The 24,722-nt window shown below is 36.7% G+C and overlaps 1 protein-coding gene across 1 annotated transcript in view; it reads left to right on the top strand.

The window, feature by feature from the left end:
* PPFIBP2 (PPFIA binding protein 2) overlaps window positions 1–24,722 on the top strand; it is a 112,026-nt gene that overhangs the window by 68,580 nt on the left and 18,724 nt on the right. The window contains exons 7-15 of the mRNA XM_029284874.1: window positions 4,811–4,903; window positions 6,860–6,968; window positions 8,151–8,183; window positions 13,126–13,187; window positions 17,223–17,298; window positions 22,138–22,241; window positions 22,333–22,397; window positions 22,609–22,680; window positions 23,561–23,621. Coding sequence (XP_029140707.1) covers window positions 4,811–4,903; window positions 6,860–6,968; window positions 8,151–8,183; window positions 13,126–13,187; window positions 17,223–17,298; window positions 22,138–22,241; window positions 22,333–22,397; window positions 22,609–22,680; window positions 23,561–23,621 — 675 coding nt within the window. The remainder of the gene's footprint in view (window positions 1–4,810; window positions 4,904–6,859; window positions 6,969–8,150; window positions 8,184–13,125; window positions 13,188–17,222; window positions 17,299–22,137; window positions 22,242–22,332; window positions 22,398–22,608; window positions 22,681–23,560; window positions 23,622–24,722) is intronic.

Genomic DNA, 24,722 nt, shown 5'->3' with positions numbered 1-24,722 from the left:
CCACAATAGCCAAATTCCCAGGAATATTTTATGAAAGCTTGTGATCTATGAGGCCTTTGATACTTTTTAAAATATAGAATTAGGACCGTCCGTTCTTTGTATACTTTTTGGAAGGGCTTCAGAACATAGCATAAAGGTAGTATTTATTTGCAATTCATTAATGTAACCACTTTCTGTTTTCAGGATCACAAAGCTACAATGGAATGTTTTTTGTTGTAGTTGTGTGATTCTGTAAAAAAAACAAAAACAAAAAAAAGGAATGCTTTAATGAGTTACAGATAGGTGTGATGTCTTTCCAAGTTTTTGCAGGCATATTTTCCCAGCTGAATCTAAAGAGTTGCCTAGCGTTAATAGGTAGCACCATTACTTTTTACTGTCCATTTTTTATGTTCTTTTAAGAAATGTAAGCTTTGCAGATGCAAGCTTTCCTTCTACAATATGGCAGAAAAAGTACTGGTTTGATATGATCATAGGCAGATGTTGAGGAAATCAGTTACAGATACACATTCTTAGTGAGCTAGAAACATTAATCAAACTAAAGGGCTTTTGAGTCTTCCCGATGCATTATTTTTATCTCTTACAATGTTAACTTGTCATCTGAGCTTCTTAAGATTGAGAAGGAATAGTTTTGATAGTTGTTTTAAGCATTAATGGGATCTGTTCTGTGGAATGATCCCTACCCTTTTCACTATTTCACAAAAGAGGACACCTTAATGCCTATTGTTCTATCTCACCCCCCCCCCCAGATAGTATGTTTTTGGCTTCATTTCATATTGTCTCTAGATGTCATTTTCTGTCTTTCTTATTTAGTCAGTAGTCAACCTGATCAGTGACCTGCAAGAACAGATGTGTAGACTGCAACTGGAGATTAATAATCAAATCCAGGGAAGAAAATCACACAGTAGGAAGCCGAGTGTCGAGGCAATTGGTTCTCAAAACAGCACTGAATGGGTGACAGAGTTCCCTTCACAGGAGAATTGCTTTCAGTGTGAAGTATGAAGGTCAAATGTTAGCCTGAATCTATACATTTTCATATATATATTTTTGAGCAATAAACTAAACATTACTAATCAGAGTTTTCTGTGACCACTTGGCATGAAATGATGCTGCCTTTACAGAATGCTGTGTTTCTTAACAAAGTAAGAGTCAAGTTTTGCTTGTCTTGTTTTGGAGTTGAGATAATAACAGGCTTAAAGGGATTTTGTTAAACTTTGTCAAAACTGAAGAGCTGTGCTTGAAATAACAGGGGCTATTCCTGATATGAAGTTGTAACGGTGATCCATCTTTGATGCATGTTTGTAAAACACACTTTTTACAATACATAAGTAGTCTCAAATTATGGATTATTCTTATGTGTGCTTAATGTCTAATTTGTTAATATATGAACATTTTAACTCACAGTATATTATTAAAGTAGAACCATGCTGCAAATTGTAAAGACCTTAACAGACTTGAACACGGGGCCCTATCCAAAAAACTGCAATTCAGTGGTGAGAAAAGTAAAGACCTATACATAGGCAAGAAAAAACAAATGCAGAGGTACAGAATAGGCAGTATCTGTCTCAACAGCAATAACTGTGAGAGAGATCTACGAGTCCTAGTGAATAACCACTTAAATATGAGCCAGTAGTGTGCTGCAGCTGGCAAAAATGCCAAAGCAGTCCTAGGTTGCATGAACAGAGGGATAGCATCAAGATCACAGGAAGTGACAATACCGCTCTATATTGTACTAGTGAGATCACATTTGGAATACCGCATCCAATTCTAATCACCGCAATACAAAAAAGATGTTGAGACCCAGAAAGAGTAGAAAGAGCAATAAAGGGGGTCTGGAGGCTTAACCATATGATGAACGATCGAGAGAGCTAGATATGTTTAGTCTACGAAGAGAAGGATTAGGGGTGACGTGATAGCTGTCTTCCAGTATATGAGGGGCTACAACAGAGAAGAAGGGGTCGACCTATTCTCCAAAGCACCTGAGGGCAGCACAAGAAGTAATGGGTGGAAGATTGTTAAAGAGAGATCCAACCTAGAATTAAGGAGAAATTTCCTGACAGTTAATCAGTTGAACAGTCTGCCTGCAGAAATTGTGGTGCTCTATCATGGGAAGTTTTCAAGAAGAGGTTAGACAACCATTTGTCTAGAATGGTATAAGGCAGTGGTGGCGAACCTATGGCACGGGTGCCAGAGGCGGCACTCAGAGCCCTCTCTGTGGGCACGCGCACCATCGCCCCATTCCTAGGCCTTCAGATGGGTTTTATAAAACCTTTTCGCTTTAGGCCTCCGCCGCCATGTACAAAAAAAAAAGGTTCAATCAATCAGTCAATTTCAACTTCTCGCGGGGAAAAAAAAGATCTTGGAAAGTTGGAATTGATTGATTGAACTTTTTAGTCCCACCCAGTCTGCTGTTACCATTGCAACCACGCCCACCCAATGGGCCACGCCCACCCAATGGGCCACACCCACCCGGCACCCAACGATACATAAGTGGGTTTTGGGTTGCAATTTGGGCACTCGGTCTCAAAAACGTTCGCCATCACTGGTATAAGGTCTCCTGCTCGAACAGGGAATTGGACTACAAGACCTCCAAGGTCCTTTCCAGCCTTGATATTCTATGTTCTTATGTCTAGTTAAATGTCCCTTAGGTCTTTAGGTCCTTCTATGCGTCTTTATTAATTTATAATGCTTTTATTTAAAGAAACCAGTCCTCTTACTTTATAGAAGTATGTAAGGAATATTGAACCTAATTGCTTAATTTGGTAAATCTGTTTTAATAATATATAATTAACAAGGAAAGCAAAAAAAAAATTCAGATATAATCTGTTTTTAATTCAATGTTATAGTAATTAATGTGTTATTAAACCCATTAAGTAATTTTTAAAGGTTAATCTATAATGTATTAGCATAGTGCATCAAACTCTTATTATTTGATAGACATGAGAAAATTACATGACTGTGGGCCTCCATTTAAGGCAATGGTCTTCAAAATGTATTTAAGTTATAGGCATCTGGTTTCATTCATTTTGTGCATTTTATTCAAGAGAATCAAATGAATGGGACAAAGGGAAGCCTCTATAAAACTCAGACATTTTTTTCTTTGTTTAAAGCTCTTTAAAGTTAATTGCTTATTCTGCAAAAACATCTCAGGGCTATATGGGTTTTGTAGAATAAACTTTCACTCTGATCAAAACCACTTTATATGTCAGACTGAAAGCTACTTTAGATAAGCTGGTAGAATTCAACAGGATAGGACCGACACTGGTATGCCTAACATAAACTGATTTTAAGATTTATTGTTAGCTCAGGTTTGTTGAAGTTGCAGCGTGCTTTTCAAAACTTGGAGAATCACATTTTGGACATGTTTGTTTTGCTCCTGCTGATTTCTTTAAAGTAATGCCTCCGATTCTATCTGTATGGTTGCTTTATATTAAATATAACATAGTAAGGGGTTACCTCATATAGACTGAAAAAGAAAACAAAAGCTGAAAGAAACTGACCCAAAATATTATATATATTATTTTCCCCATCGGATTAGATTAAGTAGGGTCAACTTCCTGCAGGTCCCATCTATCTGAGAATGACAGGATCTTAGAAATGCATTTTTTATTCTGCTCCAATGTGTGGGAACATTCTCTTTACATAGATCCAGTCTATCAGTTCCCTCTTGGGTTTCAGGAGGTACTTAAGACCTAGCTTTTCTATCTCACTCAAGAAGACCACATGTTATATTGGGATACTCTGACAGAAGCTGTCTTTCTGTAATTAAAGCTAAAAGTAGTACTTGAAGTGACTTTATACAGATAGTACTCAAATTATAACTAGTTGCTTAGTGATCGTTCAAAGTTACTGATGAAGACTTTTCCTTCAACAATTAAAAGTCTTCACCATTACAGTGGGCCCCCAAAAGGTGTCTGTGACCCAGTTACAATGCTCCAGCAACTGGGCCCCTCCACCGTCATGTGACTGCATTTCAGTCCCTTGGCAACTGTCCCCCGTTTAGGACCATATGCAGTGTCCCATAATCATGGGACAAGATATTTTTGCCAAAACCTGGCATTTTCTTTTGAGTTTTGGCAAAAATGCCACATAGCGAACAATTATTTTGCTTAACAACTGCAAAAAATGATCATAAAACCCAATCCGCTCATGTGCTTTATGACCCTCATGACTTATGAATGCAATGGGAAAATTCCATTATTGTCATAGGTTGAGGACTACCTGTAGAATACCAAACTCCGATATTAATGAAAGGAGATTAAGAATGGAAATTTCTGGCTTATAAATAAAACAGTGCATTTGCCGCATAAAATAGAATGCTAGATTCTGCTTCCTCTACAGCAGTGTTTCTTAAACGTTTTTCTCTCAGGGCCCTTTCACATTTTTAAAAATTATGGAGAATTCCAAAAGAGCTTTTGCTTGTATGGGCTATAATTATCAATATTTACCATATTAAATATTAAAGTTGATGCATTTGCTGCTGCTACCGCTACTACTGATTGTCTGATGGGATTTAACATTATGTTATTTTTCAAAATAGACTTGTGAATAATTTTGATTTTTTGAGAGGTTCTTAAGGGGCACCCAGAGGTCTTAGAACCACCCTTTATTAAAAAACAACAACAACCTCACGCTTTAAGAAACACTGCCATGCTGCAATATTTTCACTCAAGTCGTTTTACCATAACATAAATTTAACCATGGAATGTATTTGTCATTGATAATAATATTTACATGTGATTAATATAATGATGATTTTACTCTAAATGCAGTGTCATTAAGAAGTATTCTTTTATCTCTCACTTCTCTGCAGAATTTGTTACAGGAACTCAAACACCTGAAAATTAAGGTTGAAGAGCTAGAAAATGAAAGGACTCAATATGAATGGAAACTGAAAGCAACTAAAGTAAGCAGCACAATTTAGAGAAACCTTCCAGCTCTGCCCCAGGAAAGATCTGGACCAATTTGACTCTGCTGTGTGTCACCACTACCACTACCCTGCCCAGAACAAAAGAGAAACAATTCTTTACATGTTTGTTTATTCCAGTCATGTGTGATCCCCAAGATCTGCCATACCCTGCTTATCTTCAAGCAATATTCTCTTTCTATTGACAGGCCTCTGCAGCCTACCTGAGACACCTCTTAAGTCGCATGAGACTTCATTCTTGAAGCGGCTTTGGAGAATGTTCTTCTGCAGTCTTCAAAAAATGTACAAATGCGAAAGCGTGCTCTGTTCCCTTGTGATTTTCAGAAGGTCTGGAGGCCACGTGAAAACACACCCCATTCTCAGGCATCTTCCAGAAATTGTGAGAGAATGGGGTGTGCTTTCAAGGAGTTAGAATAAAATAGAGCTGGAAGGGACCTTGGAGCCTTCTAGTTCAGCCCACTGCTCAAGCAGGAGAACCTATACCATCTCAGATAAGTGACTGTCTAGCCTCTTTTTAAAAATCTCCAGTGATGGAGCGCCCACGATTTCTGGGGGCAAGCTATTCTACTGGTTCATTGTTCTCACTGTCAGGAAGTTTCTCACTAATTCCAGGTTGCTTCTCTCTTTGATCAGTTTCCAATCATTGTTTCTTGTCCTGCCCTCTGGTCCTTTGGTGAATAATGTGACCCCCTCTTCTTTGTGGCAGCCCTCAAATACTGGAATACTGCTATCATGTCTCCCCTATTTCTTCTTTTCTTTAGACTAGCCACACCCAAGTCCTGCAGCCGTTCTTTGTATGTTTTAGTCTCCAGGCCTTTGATCATCTTAGTTGCTCTTCTCTGAATTTTTTCCAAACTCTCAACATCTTTTTTGTGATATGGTGACCAAAATGGGCTGCAGTATTCAAAGTGTGGTCTTATTAGGTTTTATAAAGCGATACTAATACCTCATGTGAACTTGATTCTATGTCTCTGTTTATACAACCCAGGATTGTATTAGCTTTTTTGGTGGCTGCTGCACACTGCTGGCTCATGGCTAAGTGATCGTCCACTAGGACTCCAAGGTCCCTCTCACAGCTACTGTTTTTAAGCCAGGTCTTGTCCACTGGCATGTCACCCAAAATATCATGTTATGTCGTTTTTGACATGTATATCATAGGTTCACCAACACTGTTCTATGATGTATATTTTAATTTCCAGAAGGTTATACTGTGCATTTTGATTCTTTTTGTTTCTGAGGAATGTAGGGAAATATCAGAAGGAAGCCAAAAGCATTTTGTATAGACTGGCTCCTGAGGAACGATCTTACAGAATATTTCAATTACTTCACACTGCTACAATGAACATTTAGTTTGCTCTTTAAAATTGCTAGTTGCTAGAAGTTAAATCCAAAGAAATGTCATAGAAATAGAGAACATGTCAAAATATGTACAATAATTTGTATGCGACCTACTCCCCAGACTCTAGACCAAGATTCTGCATAGTGATCAGTGGGACTACAATATCCATTATTATTGCTGCTTTATTATTATTTGGAGTACTATTAGTAGTATTTATTAAATTATGTTCATATAATAAGTGCTTGAGGGTCAGTGAACAATCTGAAACTTAATTAGGGTTCAATAACCATATCTTAATAGACTTGTTCTGAAACTTGAACACCAAAGCTATTCCTCTCTCGAAACTCCTATAGCCAAATATTTCCTATTTTTTAATTAAAGCAGTAGCTCATGCTGTGTAAAACCAGGATATGTGTAGGATCATATATGGATCCATTATCTGGTCTTCTAATCCCCTAAAAAATAAAAGCAAGTGGGGGGCTTGTTTTAGTTTACTGATATTGTTAAAAGAAATAAACCACAGTGATTCTTTGTGTATTACTTTATTGGCAAAGTGTTAAGATAGAAGTAAAATGATTATGAATCTGTTCCTTTAGGCTGAAATAGCACAGCTTCAAGAACAGTTAGCTCTAAAAGACTCAGAAATTGAACGATTACAGAGTCAAATCTCGAGGACATCAGCAAATAATGAAATTGCAGAGAGAGGTAATGGTTTTTGCTTTATTTCTGTTATTTCCAGATGTTTTAAAAATCATACATAGACTGTTATTATTAAAAATGAAGTGTCTAATAGATAGCCATAGTGCCAAAGAGAATAAAAACTGATTTTCACAGTTATCCGTACAGCATTTCTGCATTTATTAAGTTACAACAGTTGCATTCCCATATCCTGCTTCATTATCTAAGTCATAGTTTTAATTGGCTTGCAGCAATTCAGGTGAAATTCCCACTATAATCTTGTTCTATACCAGGCAAGAGTATACTCCTGCTAAGAGTTTGCTGGAGATAGACTTGCTCCCCATATTCTGGGGAAGAGGATTATTTTTTATTAACTACACTATTACTCTAGATCAGGAGTAGGCAACCATGCTGGCTCAGGAATTCTGGGAGTTGAAGTCCACGAGTCATAAAAGAGCCAAAGTTGCCTACCCCTGCTCTAGATTATACAAAATAATGGACAATATTAAATGTTGTCCCTACTCTCTCTTATTTACCAATATGTTTTATACATCAGTCACACAAGCAAAATATATGTTTACTGGTTGTGTGTTTCAGTAAAAATTGTAGAAAGCTCATTTGGATTCCTGTACTGAGTCAGGGGTTGCAGCTAATGATGTACATGGCTGTTTCCAACTTGATGGTTTCATAATGTTATATAGTAACTATTCAGCCTTTTATCCTTCCAGATCAAATGTGGATAATTGAATCTTGTTCTCCTATTTATGGGCAGTAAAATTGAATTAGTGGTAGTTTACCATACACAAATGATAATTTTAAGATTTTTTTCAAAGATGTCTTGAGACACACTAGGAATTGCATTGCTTATTAAATGGATAAGGAGTTCTATTTATTCATAATGTTGTTGCATGCTTTGCATTAAACACGTTTACTAGATGTGACTGTTGGCTTCAAATTGCTGGAAAAGTTAGCAAATACACTTGTTTTTGAAGACCACTGAATTGTCTGTGGATTCCAAAAGAGGGCCTGTGCATTTTAAGTGACTTAGCTCCTTACAAACATTCTTATGTCCCTTTGAAAATGGGGAAGAGATTAGAAATGTCAAGTATATCTTTTATTTTGGGGTGCATATTTCAGTGGAAATGAATATAGTTATCTCCTCTGTTTTTTCCTGCATTCTTGATTGACTTTCTCCATTTCCTGTTGTAGAGGAAGTGTATAAGAGAAGGCTTAAAGAAAAACGTAAGCCATGAGATTTCCCTTTCTTGCCTTTCAAACACAAATTGCAGCTAAAATGCATTTCTGCAGCAGTGAACATTAATTTATATTTTGCTGCTAAATCATAATTTTAATATATGTAAATAACTCATTATTGAACGCAACCAGGCAGCTATTTGAATGATCTAAACTAGGGGTAGGCAACCTTGGCTCTTTTATGTCCACGAGTCATAAAAGAGCCAAGGTGCCTACCCTTGATCTAAACACAGGTAGTTTTCGTGTTACGATGAAATTGGGACCGGAATTTATCTCACTAAGTGATGTGGTCGTAAATTACAATGTCACATGTCCACATCGTTTAGCAACAGCAATCCTGGTACTTCCCATTGCTGTCACTAACCAAACCCCACCAGTCATTAAGTGAGGACCCACCCTGATCCACTTCCCGGTTTGGTCCTCCCAGCCCCAAGCTTCAATAAGGAGTGACTGCCTCCTCTCTGCCTTCCTTTCAATTCCCCTCACTCACCCAGCTCCCTCTCATCTCTGTATTTTAGTCACCCTGCACACTGGCACTTCATGGCAGTGGTGCTATGGCTGAATAGAGGCCCAGGGCCTTCAGTCTCAGCCAGCCGCCACCATCCAAGGTCGCTAGTTCAACCCTAATGCCACTGCTGAGGAGTGCTTCCTCAAACCCCATGCCGTGGCCAACCAGTCCAGAGCTACAGCACAAAGTCCCAGCCACCTCTTCACTCTGCATTCCACAGACCCACAGCTGACTTTTGTCATCTTCATCCCTCTGCTTATGAGACATGCCCACCTCAGCCTGGTGCAAGGCAGCTGCTGGTCATGCCAGGCTTTCTTCCTGAGGCTACTTGTGCTGTTCTCCAAATAGCCTGCACCATTCTTGCAATCCTTTGGAAAGCTTCTGAGCCCTTCTGTAGCTTTGTGAGAATAGTGTGTGCTATTTGGACAGCAGCGCAAGTGGCCAGCTGAAACTACTGAAAGCCCCAGGCCTCTGCGTTAGCCCCAACACTGCCACCACCACCGAGGAGTCCCTGCAGGGTGGACAAAAGGGCAGAGACATTGGGGAGATAGGTGAGTGGGAGAATTTGAAATGCTCCTCTGGTCGTAACTGAGGATGGACTGCCATGTCCCGGGTGACTTTGGGCCAGTTATTCTCTCTCAGCTCAGCTCTACATGGTTGTTGTTGTGGGGAAAATACGAGGAGAAAAGAGGACTATGTAAGTTTTCTACCTTGAGTTACTTATAAAATAATAAAGGTGGGATAAAAACCATAAATGTTGATGACATAACTGTGGGATGTTGTAAAGGCCATAACTTCAGGGACTTATAACAGTTATTGAAAAAATGATTGTTAAATGAGGACTACTTATACTGTAAGGTTTGTGTTGCAGATAACATTTTTGTTGTTTGTATCTGACAAAAATAAATCTCAGTTTGAAATCTCAGATAATTATGTATCACTTTTAAATAGGCTCTGTCAAAGTCAATAAATTCTAATACAAGCTCTTTATGGCTACATTTTGAGTAACTAGAATGCTATAGCTTAATTACATGTTGTTGATTTTGGTGGGTCTATTCTTAATAAAATCTAGATCTAACCCATAAATGCAAAAGATCTTTTTTAAGTGCTTTTCTACAGAGGGTCTCAATACTCAAACAGTTTTGACAGATGTTTAAGCAGCAGTTTAATGGATGGTAAACAGCCAAGTTGTAGGATAGACTGGATAGTTGAAAAAAAAATAATCTTGAAATGCAAACCACTACTAGTTGCAGAGAAATGACAGAATTGTATCAACCTCCGTTTAAAAACTTATTTCCTTTTTACTTTCAGTACCCATCCAGCATTTATAGTTTTGTAAAAAAAAAAAAAAAAAAGTACAAATTGACCTTTTAAAATATTTGTCTAATAAAGTACTTTTAGGAGAAGAGTTCTTAAATAGTAAAAGACCTTGCTGTGACTCTTTTAGAAAGTTAATGTTTGTTCGTTTCTAACCCATTTTTATTAATTTTACAAATAACTCAAGGCAGCGAACCTATCTAACTTCCTCCCGCTCTTTTCCCCAGAACAACAAACCTGTGAGGTGATTTGGATTGAGAGAGATGGAAAGCCCAATTGGCTTTCATGGCTAAGGTGCCACTTGAACTCACAGTCTCCCAGTTTGTAGCCTGGTGCCTTAACCACTAGACTAAATTGGCTCTCAAAAATCTCTAAATACAAAATGAACATATTTATTTTTTCTGTCTGGTTACTGCCCATTGCATGCAATTTTGTATGGCCTTGTCTTTTTTTCACCATCTATGCCAGTGTTTCTCAACCTTGACAATTTTAAGGCATGTGGATTTCAACTCCCAGAATTCCACAGCCAGCATTGCTGGCTGTGGAATTCTGGGAGTTGAAGTCCACATGCCTTAAAATTGTCAAGGCTGAGAAACACTGATCTATGCCAACTTTGATTTTTAAGACACAATAAAATAAAACATATAATTATTAATTCTGCTACTGCCTCAGTATACTTTACAAAAAATTATCAATCATTAGAATTAATAATTCAAATTTTCTGCATGAAATTATCTCTAAACAATATTTCCTCCATTCCATACTAATATCCATAACTAGTGCTCATTCTTTCTTTGAACTTTCCCTGTGTGTTACATTGCCATCTTTGCAGATTATTTCTTTGAAGCTTAAATAAATTGAATCATTTTGCATTGCTGTACAAAAAACTCTCAAACTTGGGAAATGTCCATTTAAAATTCCTCAGAATTGTTTGGGCAGATATTATAATCAAATCCATTTTTGCATCATCAGCTATATCTTTTTCCTAAAATGCTAACAATTTTATGTCTACAATGAAGAATCTTCCATCCAGTTAGCGGCATTTACAATATTTGAGCCATTTATCCATGTTTTATCTTTGAAGGGTGACTGAACTGTTCTATTACAGTAAATCACCTTAGATTAAATCCAACATAAAATTAAGATTTTACCTATAGGCTAAAAGAGGGCAACCAAACTGGCTGCAAGAAATGCAGGCAGCCCCTAGTTGTTAGCAAAGAAATAGAGTTTTACATTTTTCTTAGCTGCCATCTAGTGATTACATGCATACTTGCAATCCAGTCTGGAAGAAGACCATGAAGTTAGCTCACATTAAAAGAAACACACAGACAAAAATCTTATATTTTAATAAGACTAGTGAAAAGTTGTTATAGTATGTGGTAAATATCTTTTGCATAACAAGACTTTTTCTAAAATTCTCTTAAGCAGATTTAAGAGAAAAAGATACAGTTGAACAGTTGCTACCATTTTTCTCTTGAATGACATTTCTAGATTTTTTCCCCCCAAGGAATTTTATATCATTTAGTAAAGTAGGAAGAGGCAGTTATTCTTAGAAATAGGAAAGAAAAACAAAATCCGAACTTTATAAACATCTTTGTCTTTTCAAGTGACGTTTTAAGCAGTTGGATTTTTTTTTAAATTTTTGTTAATCGCTCTCAATTACTTTGGTTTGAAACTGTCCATTTTCTCATATTTAAAATATTGACACATTGTATTACATTTTAATAAGCAACTAGTTTCTATAGTTCATAGAAATCTGCCTATATACAGACACAGATACGATTATGTGTATACTTAAACATACAAGACTTTGAATCTTTTACTAGTTGTACAACTCTAGGCCAGTGATGGCGAACCTTTTAGAGACTGAGTGTCCAAACTGCAACCCAAAACCCACTTATACATCGTCGAGTGCCGGGTGGGTGTGGCCCATTGGGTGGGTGTGGCCCATTGGGTGGGCGTGGCTGCAGTGGTAACGGCAGACTGGGTGGGACTAAAAAGTTCAATCAATCAATTCCAACTTTGCAAGATCTTTTTTTTCCCCACGAGAAGCTGAAATTGACTGATTGAACCTTTTTGTTTTTTGCACATGGCGGCAGAGGCCGAAAGCGAAAAGGTTTTATAAAACCAAGCTGAAGGCCTAGGACTGGGGCAATGGCGCGCATGCCCACAGAGCGGGCTCTGAGTGCCACCTCTGGCACCCGTGCCATAAGTTCGCCACCACTGCTCTAGGCTAATTGTTTTCCTGTTGTGTTTTTATGTTGTGCTGTATTTTTATTAACTTGAATGTTGTATAAAAATCAGTGACAGAATTTTTTTCCATATTCTCCTCCCTTGTGTAGCTGTCTAAACTTCTCTCTTCCACCAAAAGAAGGCTATTATAGGGTGGAATTGTGGAAAAAAAAGCTGAGGCCAAAACATCACTAATTGTGCAAGAAGGGTGAGGAAGAGGAACAACAATTGAAACCTTCTAGGAGACATATAAAGGGGGCAGTAGGCTGTGCTTGTTGACTAGAAGATTGGCAGTTCATACTGGGGAGCTCCCCGTCTTGCCCCAGCTCCTGTCCACTTAGCAGTTCGAAAATATGCAAAGGCAAGTAGATAAATAGATACCACTATTTGGTTGGAAGGTAACAGTGTACCATGTGCCTTGGTGGATAGTCATGTTGGCCACAGGACCATGGAGGCATCTTTGCTTCACTGGCTCCCTCAGCTGGAAACAGACATGAGCAGGACCCTCTAGAGCAGTGTTTCTCAACCTTGACAATTTTAAGGCATGTGGACTTCAACTCCCAGAATTCCACAGCCAGCAATGCTGGCTGTGGAATTCTGGGAGTTGAAGTCCACATGCCTTAAAATTGTCAAGGTTGAGAAACACTGCTCTAGAGTCAGACACAATCTGTCAGGGAAAACCTTTAGCTTTTTTTTTTTAAGGAGACATGCACATCTGATAAAACCCGGGAACTAATACTCAGCAACTATTTGTCATCTGCATGTCGTTTAAATGGGAAGAAGGGCAATGAAGCTATTATGGTTCACTAAATCACTCATTTTGTATACCATTTGGGATAATTCACACTGTTCAAATATTATTTCCATTTTTAGAGCAAGAAGTCCAGTGTTTAAAAGTAGGAATGGAATCACTATTGGCTGCAAATCAGGAAAAGGTAAGAAAGCAATTATGAGTTAGTCCTGGGGGTTTGGTTTGGTTTGGTTTGGTTTGTTGGAAGGCAATGTTAATAGACAATCAGTTTAGCTTTCAGCTGCATCTGCCTTATGCCTTTAATTACAGAGCTAAACTCAACTCTGCTCTAATTTTCCTATCTGATCTGAAGAACAAGCCCAGCCTTTCCCTCTTAAAGAGATTTTTTTTTAAAAAACAATGTTATTAATTGTTTTGAATAGCATAATAAAAGATAATACAAACCAGAAGACTAAAAAAAGAGAAAATAATGTAAGGAAAAGGAAGACAAATGTATGAAAAGAATTCCCTCCCCAAAAAAGTGATTTCCCACTCTCATCATGACAAGTGTAAACAATTTCATAATCTCTTCACTTCCTCTTAGCTAACAAATATAAGACTCTTCATCCCATAACCTATCTCTTAGCCATAGGGAAGTCATATAGTGGCATTGTTCTTCAATCCAGTTACCAGCAAAAGATCCAAACAAAAATCTAAAATTGTAACGTTAACTGATGTATATATAGAGCTAAACATTCTGCAACTCAGCTATAATGTCAAGATTGCGGCTGATGATCCCACGAAGTAAGCACACCTGAGACATTCCAATTCTCTAATGCAAAACTTTATTGGGCAAAGCATACCGGCACTAATGAATGGAAAACCAGCTCTGGCAATATGGCGCCAGAAAGATAATTAAAAGAGTAAAACTTTCCCTCTCCTCTCTGACAGTTCAGGTCACATTGTCCAATTAGTCTTCAGGCAGTTGTTATGAGAAGAAATTCTCTGCTTGCCATAACATATCTCCAACGACCATGTTTCCCATACGGATAGAAACCACTGTGCATTCCATATGCTCCCCTCCCCCCTCGTAACTGCTGGCAAGCTAGAAGTGGCATGGCTGTCCCAGTGCAAGCAGTCTTCGTAGCATGACATATAACTTTTAATCATTTATAACATTTAAAAGCCATACAATGGTTCCAGTATCCTAATGTAATCTAAATAAAAGAAAGCCCACATTTGACAGAGACCATTCCTCCCCTACAAAAAACAAGCTCCAATAAACCACATTCCAAGAAGCACCTTATCCCTACAGTATATATTCCATATCTCTAAGCTATAAGCGCATTCACATTTCATATATATAAAATAATCCTAGTATCCTAATATAAACAAAAGACTAACATTTAGCATAACAAAGAGAAATATTTTCTCCTTTAAAAAGACCAAGTCCTCACTTTAAATTTTCAAAAAGCAGTTAAATACAAAGCCAGTTTAACTTCTATAAATTTAGGATTACATAAAGTAGGTATAAGGGGAAGAACCTTTACATCATATTAAATGTGAGCAAATCAGGTATCATATTTTTCCAATTAAAATATCAGTAAATTCAGAAAGAGCCACCCAAAATAACATATCCCATTTTATTCTTAGTCGAATAAACCAACTATTTTCTTCCATACAGGCAGTCTTTTTCTGTAATCCATTCAAATGGTTGTTGATCCTGGTTACAAATTACTTTAGCATTTTAAACAGCCTCTTTTGTAAATCCAGCAAAAAGAAATTATTGCAATTGTTCTTTGGGATTATCATTTTTATTTTCTTTGTAATTTGTAGAGCCTAATCGAGTCTTCTCTTTCTATCTGGTGACAAATACTTATTCAGAATCTTGTTATAGTTTTCTCAAATAAATTTTGCTGCATAACTTGTTCCGTAACATCTTCATCTGGGAACCAAGTGTTCTCAAGAAGACCCAACAAAGCTGACATGAATGAATCAAATTCATGATGCAAATCTCCCTGCAGTTCCCAAAGCTGTGTGCAAACTCCATTATAAATTGCTTGTCTTTTATGTCTCCAGTCTCAAAACCAAAATTTCTTTCTGTAGCCAAAACGTTGTCTTGCTCTCAGCTGTTTAAGTTCTTAAAGATTATAAAAGTAAACCTTTATATTCTTATATTGAAGGCTGAAAGCTCTCACCCAGTACTTCCAGCCTTGCCACTCTGCAGGTGTCTTAATTGGTTTAAAGTAAGTAAAAGACAATTTCTGAAAATAGGTAGCAAGGGAAGTGCACAAACTGTGTGTCGTTTGAAAGACCTTGTTTGCAGCTGGAAAAAATATGGTGAATTCCCATCTCCCAATTTCACCGTCAACCCCTCCCCCTGCCATCACCAGAGATAACTGTCTTGCAGTCTCTTTCTGAGGAAGAGGAGCAACCATAGGGAGAAACAGCTTGAGCAATTTCTCATCTCTTTGATCCAGAAGATCGTGTGGGACAATCTGTACCAGCTCCTTTGTAAATTGCTGCAAATGTTGGGTCCACTTGTCCATTGAGCTGTATTCATTCTGCCATATTCCTCCAGAAATCTCTTTAAGAGAGAGATTTTAAAAGGAAAAAAAACCCTCCATGCTAAGGAATATCCTGTCCTTGCCATTCTGCATTTCTCCACCCCTTTTAAACTGAAAGATGTTGAGTATCAAAAGTTTAAATCAAGATGCAGTGGGTGATCATGTAGCTATGAATACTGCTATTTAGTGTTAACAAAATTTTCTCCCAAATCCAACTAGCCTTATTTGTTTTGAGTTCCATGTATAGACAGTCCCTTTCTTACTCCTCTTTGAGCAATATGCACAAACTCCTTCAATAGCTCACAAGCAGCTGCAGCTACACACATTCACTCATCTCTCTTTTTCTCTCACTGCTAGTTCTGGCCCAATCCAACTCAAGAAAAGGGAAGCTTTCCTGAGGATAAAGAGCATGCCACTTGCATTGTCTCTTTTAAAAGGTTTTATATCTGTGCTGCTGCTCAAAATCTCACTGTGCGCAATTCTAATTGGTTAATGCGTGCTCATTTATTTCTTTGGCCGGCTTCTTCATTCCTCAAGTATCTGCTCTGTCTCCCTGTTCCTCTTTGGAAGCTATCCATGATGCACTCATTTTAAGGTCATGGTTTCTGGCATTGTATAACGTACTGGCCTTTTACTGCTTTGTTAATTCCTTATGCTGTCTCTAGCCTTTCAGAATTTTGTTTTTTATTTTTAATTATTACAATGGTGAAATATCTTAATCTTTTATTATAATTATTCCATTTTTCTTTATATTTTATGGAATATAGATTATATTCAAGCCATAACTGGGGAGGGGAATTGGTTCTTTATAAGGGACCTCTTCTTTGCATGGTAATTTAAATAATTTTATGTCAGTATTTCTCAAAATGTGGTTATCCAGAATTGAAGTAGCTAACTATCCTATCATGATTTTTTTTTTCACCCATTTCGTTACCTTGGAGAGACCTTAACCATACTTCTTTTTGGTACCTGGAAATAAAATAAAACCAATAATGTCTAATGAATACTTGGACTGGAGAAAGGACTGATGGCTTACTTCCATGAGCAAACTGGCTATCATTCTGGGGATTGTATTAGCGTATCAAAAGTTTAAATCAACTGTGTGGTTTAGCTAAATTAGACTAGTATGTCTTTGAGAAGAGTGGGGCCTAGGGAGGATGATAGATAGTTTTGTATTAATGTACAGGCTGATGCATCTTCCTGAAATAATAATGTGACTTTTAAAGCAAATACTGTGTATATTATTTTGCTAATAGTTGTAGTTAAAAAATGTTGCAAGTGGCCTCACATGCTGTCCCATTACCAAGATGCTATCCATCTGCAGAGGAAGTGGCAGAGGCACACCAATGCACTTGTGCACTGTTGAATATGATGGTGCATTATTTCAGATTTGATTCAGAAGAGGATGTCCAGAAAACACAGGAGCACTAATGTAGCACCCATCTGCTATCGCAGGAGTTGATACACGGACACTTCCATACCTGTCATAGAGTCTTAAAGGATAATGGGATAACCTACCTACAGGGTTACCTACAAACCATCCCACAGAAATAACTTCAGGATTTGGAAGACTAGAAAAAATCTCATGTATCTAATGTTCCACTCAGAACTTTCTGTGTTTGATTATTTTGATACTTTTTATAAATTCAGTGTTGTTGTCTTTTCCTTTATAGGACCGTCGCATAGAAGAGTTAACTGTTTTGCTAGGCCAGTACCGAAGGGTGAAAGAGATAATGCTAGCGGTCCAAGGTATAATTAACTACTGATGTATTGATTGGAAGGTCCTCAAAATGGTCTCATCTAATTTAATAACTAAAATTTATCTAATGCTCAAAAAAATGGCCAACTGCCTTCATTACCATCTCTTCTTTGTAGCTCTGTGGATATTTGTGTTGAACACAGTGTAATAACCTCTATGTTTATTATGCTTTTCATCAGTAGATTGCAGTGTCAATATGGGAAAAGTAAAAGAAGATTAAACAATTTTTTTGCTCTACTATTTGTGTTTATAGCAGGAAAACATAGCTTAATATTGATTAAAGCTATAATCCACAAGCTACTATATAGAAATACAGTTGTGGAAAAAACAGCCTATTTCCATTTCCTTTAAAATTGAATAGACTGATAAATGCTTGTGCGGTTGTTTCAGAGGGAACATTTTAAAATAAAAAGATTATGCAGCTGTTTACTACAGGGTAATATAAAAAAGTGAAAGAAAGAGAAATAGCTTGCTGCTGACATGTTGAAAATAACTAAAGAAAGGCTGTATTCAGAAGGCAACAGTTTGCCCAGCTACAGGCTGGATTAAATACGAAGAGGCATCTTACATCTAAGGAATTACATCTAAACAGACACGACAAAGAGGGTGTGGATAATATTTGGAGGGAAGTACAGGAGATTTATTTGAGAAAATTAGGATAACATGTTATGTAAATATAGAACACAAAGATCTCCTGAAGAAAGAAAATTAAGGTGAAAGTATTTGGAGGAACTTTGTTAAAAAGATTGTAAAATCGATGATGGGTAGAAAGGTTTGATCACTGAATTAGAGCTAGATATGAAGTTAAAATGGGTCCTAGAAAATACAACTAACAATCAAGTTGCTTAGATATACTGAACCACAATGTGAAAACAAGAGAATTAGAGAAGGCCTGATCCTTGGGAAAAATAAAAGGCAATCAAAAATAGGCTAATAGAAGACAACATGACTTATATTATCTCTGGTGATTTAAACTTGAACTTATAAAAACTCAAAAAAGCAGTTATTAACAGACAATGTAGACAATCACTAAGAATCAGAAGGAACTGAACAGCAAAGTACAGATTGAAAGACGAAGAAAAAACTTTGATCAAATCACCCTTTTCATACAAGGAATAGATATGGATAAAAATCACCATATCTTTGCCTGCAAATGCCTTTCCATCATTCGCAGGTCAAGAAGAAGTGATAAAACTCTCATTTAATAACTGTAAAACATTCATAACAGTAAAAGTTGTACAATAATTACATTGGAACACATTTTTAAAACCTTATCGTTAAAAGGGGAAAGAATGCCAGCAACATAAGTTGGTGAGTGTAACATAAATGTAATGTGTTTTGTATTCTGTGTAATTCATATCCTTATCACATGTGCAGGAATTTAGAGAACATTGTAAAATAACAAATATTCCATTTATGCTCTCCAGGAAGCTTCATTGTTTGAGATCTCAATCACCTCAATTTACCTGTATAGAATGCAAAAGTCTCCAGATGTGAGAGCTCAGAGTATTGCTTAGTTACTATGATAATAATAAGTTTGACAATGGAAGCATTATTATTGTTTAATAATGATTTTCCCACAATGAGAAAAACAATCAAAGTTGAAAGCATATTAGCTGGTATTTGGTCTCCTATGTCTACATTCTTCAAACTGTCTTCCTTAAGCATGAAACGTTTATTGGATGGGATGGCAAATTGTATTCAGATAATTCTTGCTTCCATTGTTAAAACTGATTTCATGCTTAATCTATTTTCTCTGTGTTCACTTATCTTCATGAATAGGCTTTTCTAAATCCAGACAGGAACTGTGACATTTTATGTGGATATCTAGTCAGAATGGAAAACATATATATAGAACATTTATTTTTCCTTCTTTAAAATAAAAGCTGCATATCCAAATAAAATAAGTTTTAAACCTATTTAGCCATAATAATGTACAACTAATGCATTATAGTTTTAGTAAAGCTATAATTATAGTATTGCAGTTTAAATAAAGCTATAGTGTAATACTTGCTGACATGGTACATAACTTGACATCAAAAGTTACTTTAATCATCATATTTCTCATCTTGTAGTCATTATTAGGCTAATGCCAAGCCTAATCCTTTAATATTTCTTAAATGATAGGTCTAGCAAAAAGGTTGTGCTAAATTGCTCTGTTTTTCCCCAGAGCAGGCAAAAAATACAGGAAGAACTGCAAGAAGTAACTTCTCTGTGGCCTTGCCTCCATTTATCTAAACGTAATATGTAAACTAAATATTATGGGGCAATATTTTATTGTGTATGGTTATATTTTCCAGTTGTGTAATGTATCTTTAAAAGAGCTAATTTACCACAAAACTTTCAGTGATCCAATCTGCTGTAATTAACTATGTTTGGCTATTATGGGTAAAACTGTAATGGAACAACATAAAAAATAACTTGATTATTGTACCATCCTTCTCTCTCTCTCTCTCTCTCTCTCTCTCTCTCTCTCTCTCTCTCTCTCTCTCTCTCTCTCTCTCTCCCCCTCCCTCCCTCCCTCCCTCCCTCCACATATTCATACATATATAGTACTTTATATTTCTTACATATATGGTATTTATATATTATAGCTTTGATTTAATGTTACAGAAATTATATTTTCTTTAAATATAATTTGATTAGCACCTCCTTCTACATAGGTAAATCTAACAAATATTATTTGGCATGAAACTCTGAAGATTTTCCCTCTGAAATAAGTCATGTGCAATTATCTATATCTTCAACAGAGATCTTTGAATCTATTTGTTTTGGGGAAAACTTTTTTTAGCCAGAAGCTTCTTATATATTGTTTTTGTCAAACATTGAAAAATATTAAAATTACCTTGCCTTCTCATGAATAGTTACTAAAGAAATACTTATCAAGAATAATTATGCTTTTTAGGCATCCTCATCGGAGTTATAATACTGCAGTATCTATATTTATTTAATTTAATCAGACAAATTTTATTTATTTATAAAATTTATTAGCTGCCCTTCCTACCATAGGGTAATTCTGGGAGACTTACAATTACATCTAAGTTAAAACATAAAAAGTTAACAAAAAAACCCATTAAAACCAAAGACACATGGAGAGGGTGGGGGAAGGTGGGATCTGTATTACCCAATCAACCACCTCCATTGGGCTGGTTCCCCCACTGAAGCCTCAAGCTGAGTGGCAAAGCCATGTCTTTAGGCCCTTACGAAAAGATAAGAGGGTTGGGGCCAACCTCACAATGGGGGGGCAAGATGTTCCAGCAGAGAAGGCCCTCTTCCTGGACCCCACCAGCCAGAATAATTGGGCTGATGGGATCCGCAGCATGCCTCCTCTGCTGGCACAAATGGTACGGACCAATCCCAGTGGGATGAGACAATCCCTCAAGTAACCTGGACTCATGCCATGAAGGGCTTTAAAGGTGATTACCAACTCCTTGAATTGCACCCGGAAGCAGATGGGTAGTGTTACAGGGGCCATTCTTGGGGCCCTCAAAACTACCCACCCTGCTGCACTCTGCACCAGCTGTAGCTCAAATGGTGCTCAATCATCTTGATTAATTAGTATTTGTAATATTTTTTTCCCACAAGGACCAATGTTAATGAATTACTTCATCAAATCTCTAGATTTAAAATTATTTATAGTAGATGTATTCTCTCATTTTAGGGTTACAGAAGAGAACCCTAATAATCTAGCCATTTGGTGCTGATATGTTAAAAAGCTGTAGAGCTGTATTTACATGATTGCCAATAACTAGAAGCCCAGGTTGCTCAGTGGTTAGAATGCAGTACTGCAGGCTACTTCTGCTGACTGCCAGCTGCCAGCAGTTCAGCAGTTCGATTCTGACCGGCTCAAGGTTGACTCAGCCTTCCATCTTTCTGAGGCCGGTAAAATGAGGATCCAGATTGTTGGGGGCAATATGCTAACTCTGTAAATCGCTTAGAGAGGGCTGTAAAGCACTATGAAGTGGTATATATGCCTAAGTGCTATTGCTAATTCAGATCTAATTACTTCAAAACCACAATCTTCCCCATCTAGTGATTTGGTTCTTCTATATACAGGGTTCATGTTTCAATTTCATAAGACATTTAAAGCCGAACAGATCCTCAGTTTTGATTGTGTCAACTATAACTTATAATTTTATGTGGTGATTTATACTGAACGGGCCATGGTTCTTGAAATTAATTCTTGCTCATAGCATAATATGATTTTTAGTTATCTAAGGCAAAATATTCAATCATTCATAATTTACTAATGATATACTGGGAAATTATAATTTCCTTAGCTTTTTAAGATCCTTTATTTATTTGTACTTTATCCTTTTATTTCTCTGTTTTATATTTGCATTTTTACATACTTTGTATAAAAAATAAATTTCTGGGACTAGTTCCTGCGGTTATCTTGTAAAGATTTTTGGAAGTGATTTGCCATTAAGTTCTTCCTAGGGCTGAGGGAGAGTGACTGGCCCAAGGTCACTCAGCTGGTTTCGTGCCTAAGGTGGAACTAGCACTTACCTGTCTTCTGGTTAGTAGCTAGTGCCTTAATTACTACACCAAACTGACATTCTTAAAATCCTTCAACCATTTTCAGTTCTAAATTACAACTTCAGGAAATCATTCCTTTCTAGAAAATGTAGAATTATGGAGTTGTTAAAGAGATTATGTAACAATCAGCAACATATATCAGGAATTGTTTATTAAATGAATCCACTTTATTTAACTTTTCTTGCTGAATTCTTTACATATTTGATTTTAGCCAATTGGTATTTAAACTTTGGTAATATTGTGAGCTTTTGTCCTTTTAACTGATGTTTTAAAATTTTTGCACCTTCAAGGGACCTCAGAAAGAGTTTTGACTGGTAGTGGTGAAGTTGATTTTGAAGCAACCTTAAGGAAATGGAACCACATGCATGCGCCACAATTAGAATATAAATCAGAGGTTGGTTTGCTTATTCTTTCTTTCAGTTATGTACTTAATTTGTCACTTTTTTCTGTGAAAGTTAATCCACACTGAAATGCTTTTTACATAGATACCTCAAGGAGACGTGGCCCCACCTATATTGCTTCCTGCACCACAAAAAATACTGGAAATCAGGTAAGAGCTAATTTTTTCCTTATTTTGTTGATGTAGCTGAATGTATCCTATTTCTGCTATACAATTTATTTTTCACAGTTAATTGTGGGCTACTTATGTATGTTTGTTTGGGTACATAGCCTGAGTTAGGGTTAAACTAAGTAAAATATTGCCCCTTATATTCTATTTAAATTAAATTCAAATTCAAATAACACTATATTGTTATCATCAGCAGGGGAAGCTCTCCAGTTCCCTCAAATAAGCTATCTTTGACAAATGGGGAAACCCTGGAATTTCAAAATAGGTAAGGAAATAACTGTGAAAATTTTTTGATCAAATTATCAAAGTCATTGTAACAGGTACCGTTACAATGAGTTAGAAAAACTTGTGTATTCTGGTCCATCTGTAGGAGTTTATTGTCTAGTTTATCTAAATGAGGTTTTCTGTCAATATATCCATTGATGCATACACTTCATGCTGTTACCTTTCAAAGTAGATTATGTTATGAAAAGCACAGAAAAGAGTGTAGCACTGAATGAAAGAAGTTAAAATAAGTGGTCAGGGGAAAAAAGGAAACAAATCTTAAGTTGATCTAATTTAAGCACCACTTCTGAATTTTCTCTTTTGAAGGATATTATTGAATCCATCAGCCAAAGCTTTTATGTCTTCCCCTTCCTCACAGCCTATTCACTCGTTCTTTATACATTTATGTGTTTTCTTTATATGATCTATAAAGTGCAATTCATTCTTCCTCCTTTGCCTCCCACATAGTCTAATAATAATTCAGTTATTATGTTCACAGTCTATTTTGTTTTCCTTTGATAAACAAATCAGTCGCCCTGGAGGCTGTGTGTTCTGGCATTTGGATGGCAAGAAAAAAAATTCTTGTATTCCGGATGCATCTATCAAAAACCAGTATACTTCTGGCCTTCATATACAATGTATATTACAAATTATGTCCATATTAACATTCTGGAAGCATCTTAACTTGCTCTAGCCTATTTGCATGTACATGGACACACCCATGTCTTAACAGCTAAGAGTTTTACTGGTGGCATTTATTATTCAAGCTTAAGATTACAGGTTATGTGGGAGGGTTTTGTAAATGTCAAATAATTGTTGCTATCATCAATGTGATTTGGTATATGTATGATTTCATTAATTATTGCCATTATATTTTGAAGGATATCTCAGAAAAAAATTTCAAGTAGTCTAGAAGACTTGCAAAGTGAATCTTTGGAAAAGGTTAGCTCCAATATTTCAATTTTTGTCTAATAAATATGCATAATATACATAAAGCTGGATATAAAGCTCAATCCATAGAAGTTTCATGTAGCAGAATAATTCTAATTCCACTGTCCTTGACTGAGATAAAAAAATGGCTCTGTACTGTCAAATACATCAATATCTGCTAAATCACCAACATCAGGAAGAAGCTATATATTTGATAAATTCTGAACAACATATGCAATATAAATCCAAATCTAAAATAATTTGATTGCACATAACTAACTATACTCATTTATTCATCATGAAGGTAATATATCAGTTTAATAGGCTAATCTGTGGGCTTTCCATTGTATACCTTCAGTATAATTTGTGTTCTCATGTATAGTAAATGAAGAACTAACTTTCCCAATTACTATATAATTCTAAGGTTTATTTTCTCCTTGTTTTCCACATTTACTTTGTTCTTTTGTGGTGTATAATTTGGATGTCCATACTAGGACTCTGAGGGATCTCGGAGTCCTAGTGGACAATCATTTAAATATGAACCAGCAGTGTGCTGCAGCTGCCAAAAAAGCCAACACAGTGCATTAACTGCATTAACAGAGGGATAGAATCAAGATCACGCGAAGTATTAATACCACTCTACAATGCCTTGGTAAGGCCACACTTGGAATACTGCATCCAGTTTTGGTCACCACGATGTAAAAAAGATGTTGAGACTCTAGAAACTAGAGTACAGAGAAGAGCAACAAAGATGATTAGGGGACTGGAGGCTAAAGCATATAAGGAAAGGTTGATGGAATTGGGTATGTCTAGTTTAATGAAGAGAAGGACGAGGGGGGTCATGATAGCAGTATTCCAATATCTCAGGGGCTGCCACAGAAAAGAGGGAGTCAAGCTATTTTCCAAGGCGCCTAAAGGCAGGACAAGAAGCAACAGATGGAAACTAATCAAGGAGAGAAGCAACCTAGAACTAAGGAGAAACTTCCTGACAGTTAGAACAATTAACCAGTGGAACAACCTGCCTCCAGAAGCGGTGAATGCTCCAACACTGGAAGTTTTTAAGAAGAAACTGGACAGCCATTTGTCCAAAATGGTATAGGGTTACCTGCCTGA

Source organism: Protobothrops mucrosquamatus, unplaced genomic scaffold (assembly GCF_001527695.2).
Source record: "Protobothrops mucrosquamatus isolate PMUCROS unplaced genomic scaffold, P.Mucros_1.0 scaffold1047, whole genome shotgun sequence".
In the NCBI taxonomy this organism is placed as follows: Eukaryota; Metazoa; Chordata; class Lepidosauria; order Squamata; family Viperidae; genus Protobothrops; species Protobothrops mucrosquamatus.
This window is presented reverse-complemented; position numbering and strand designations above follow the sequence as displayed.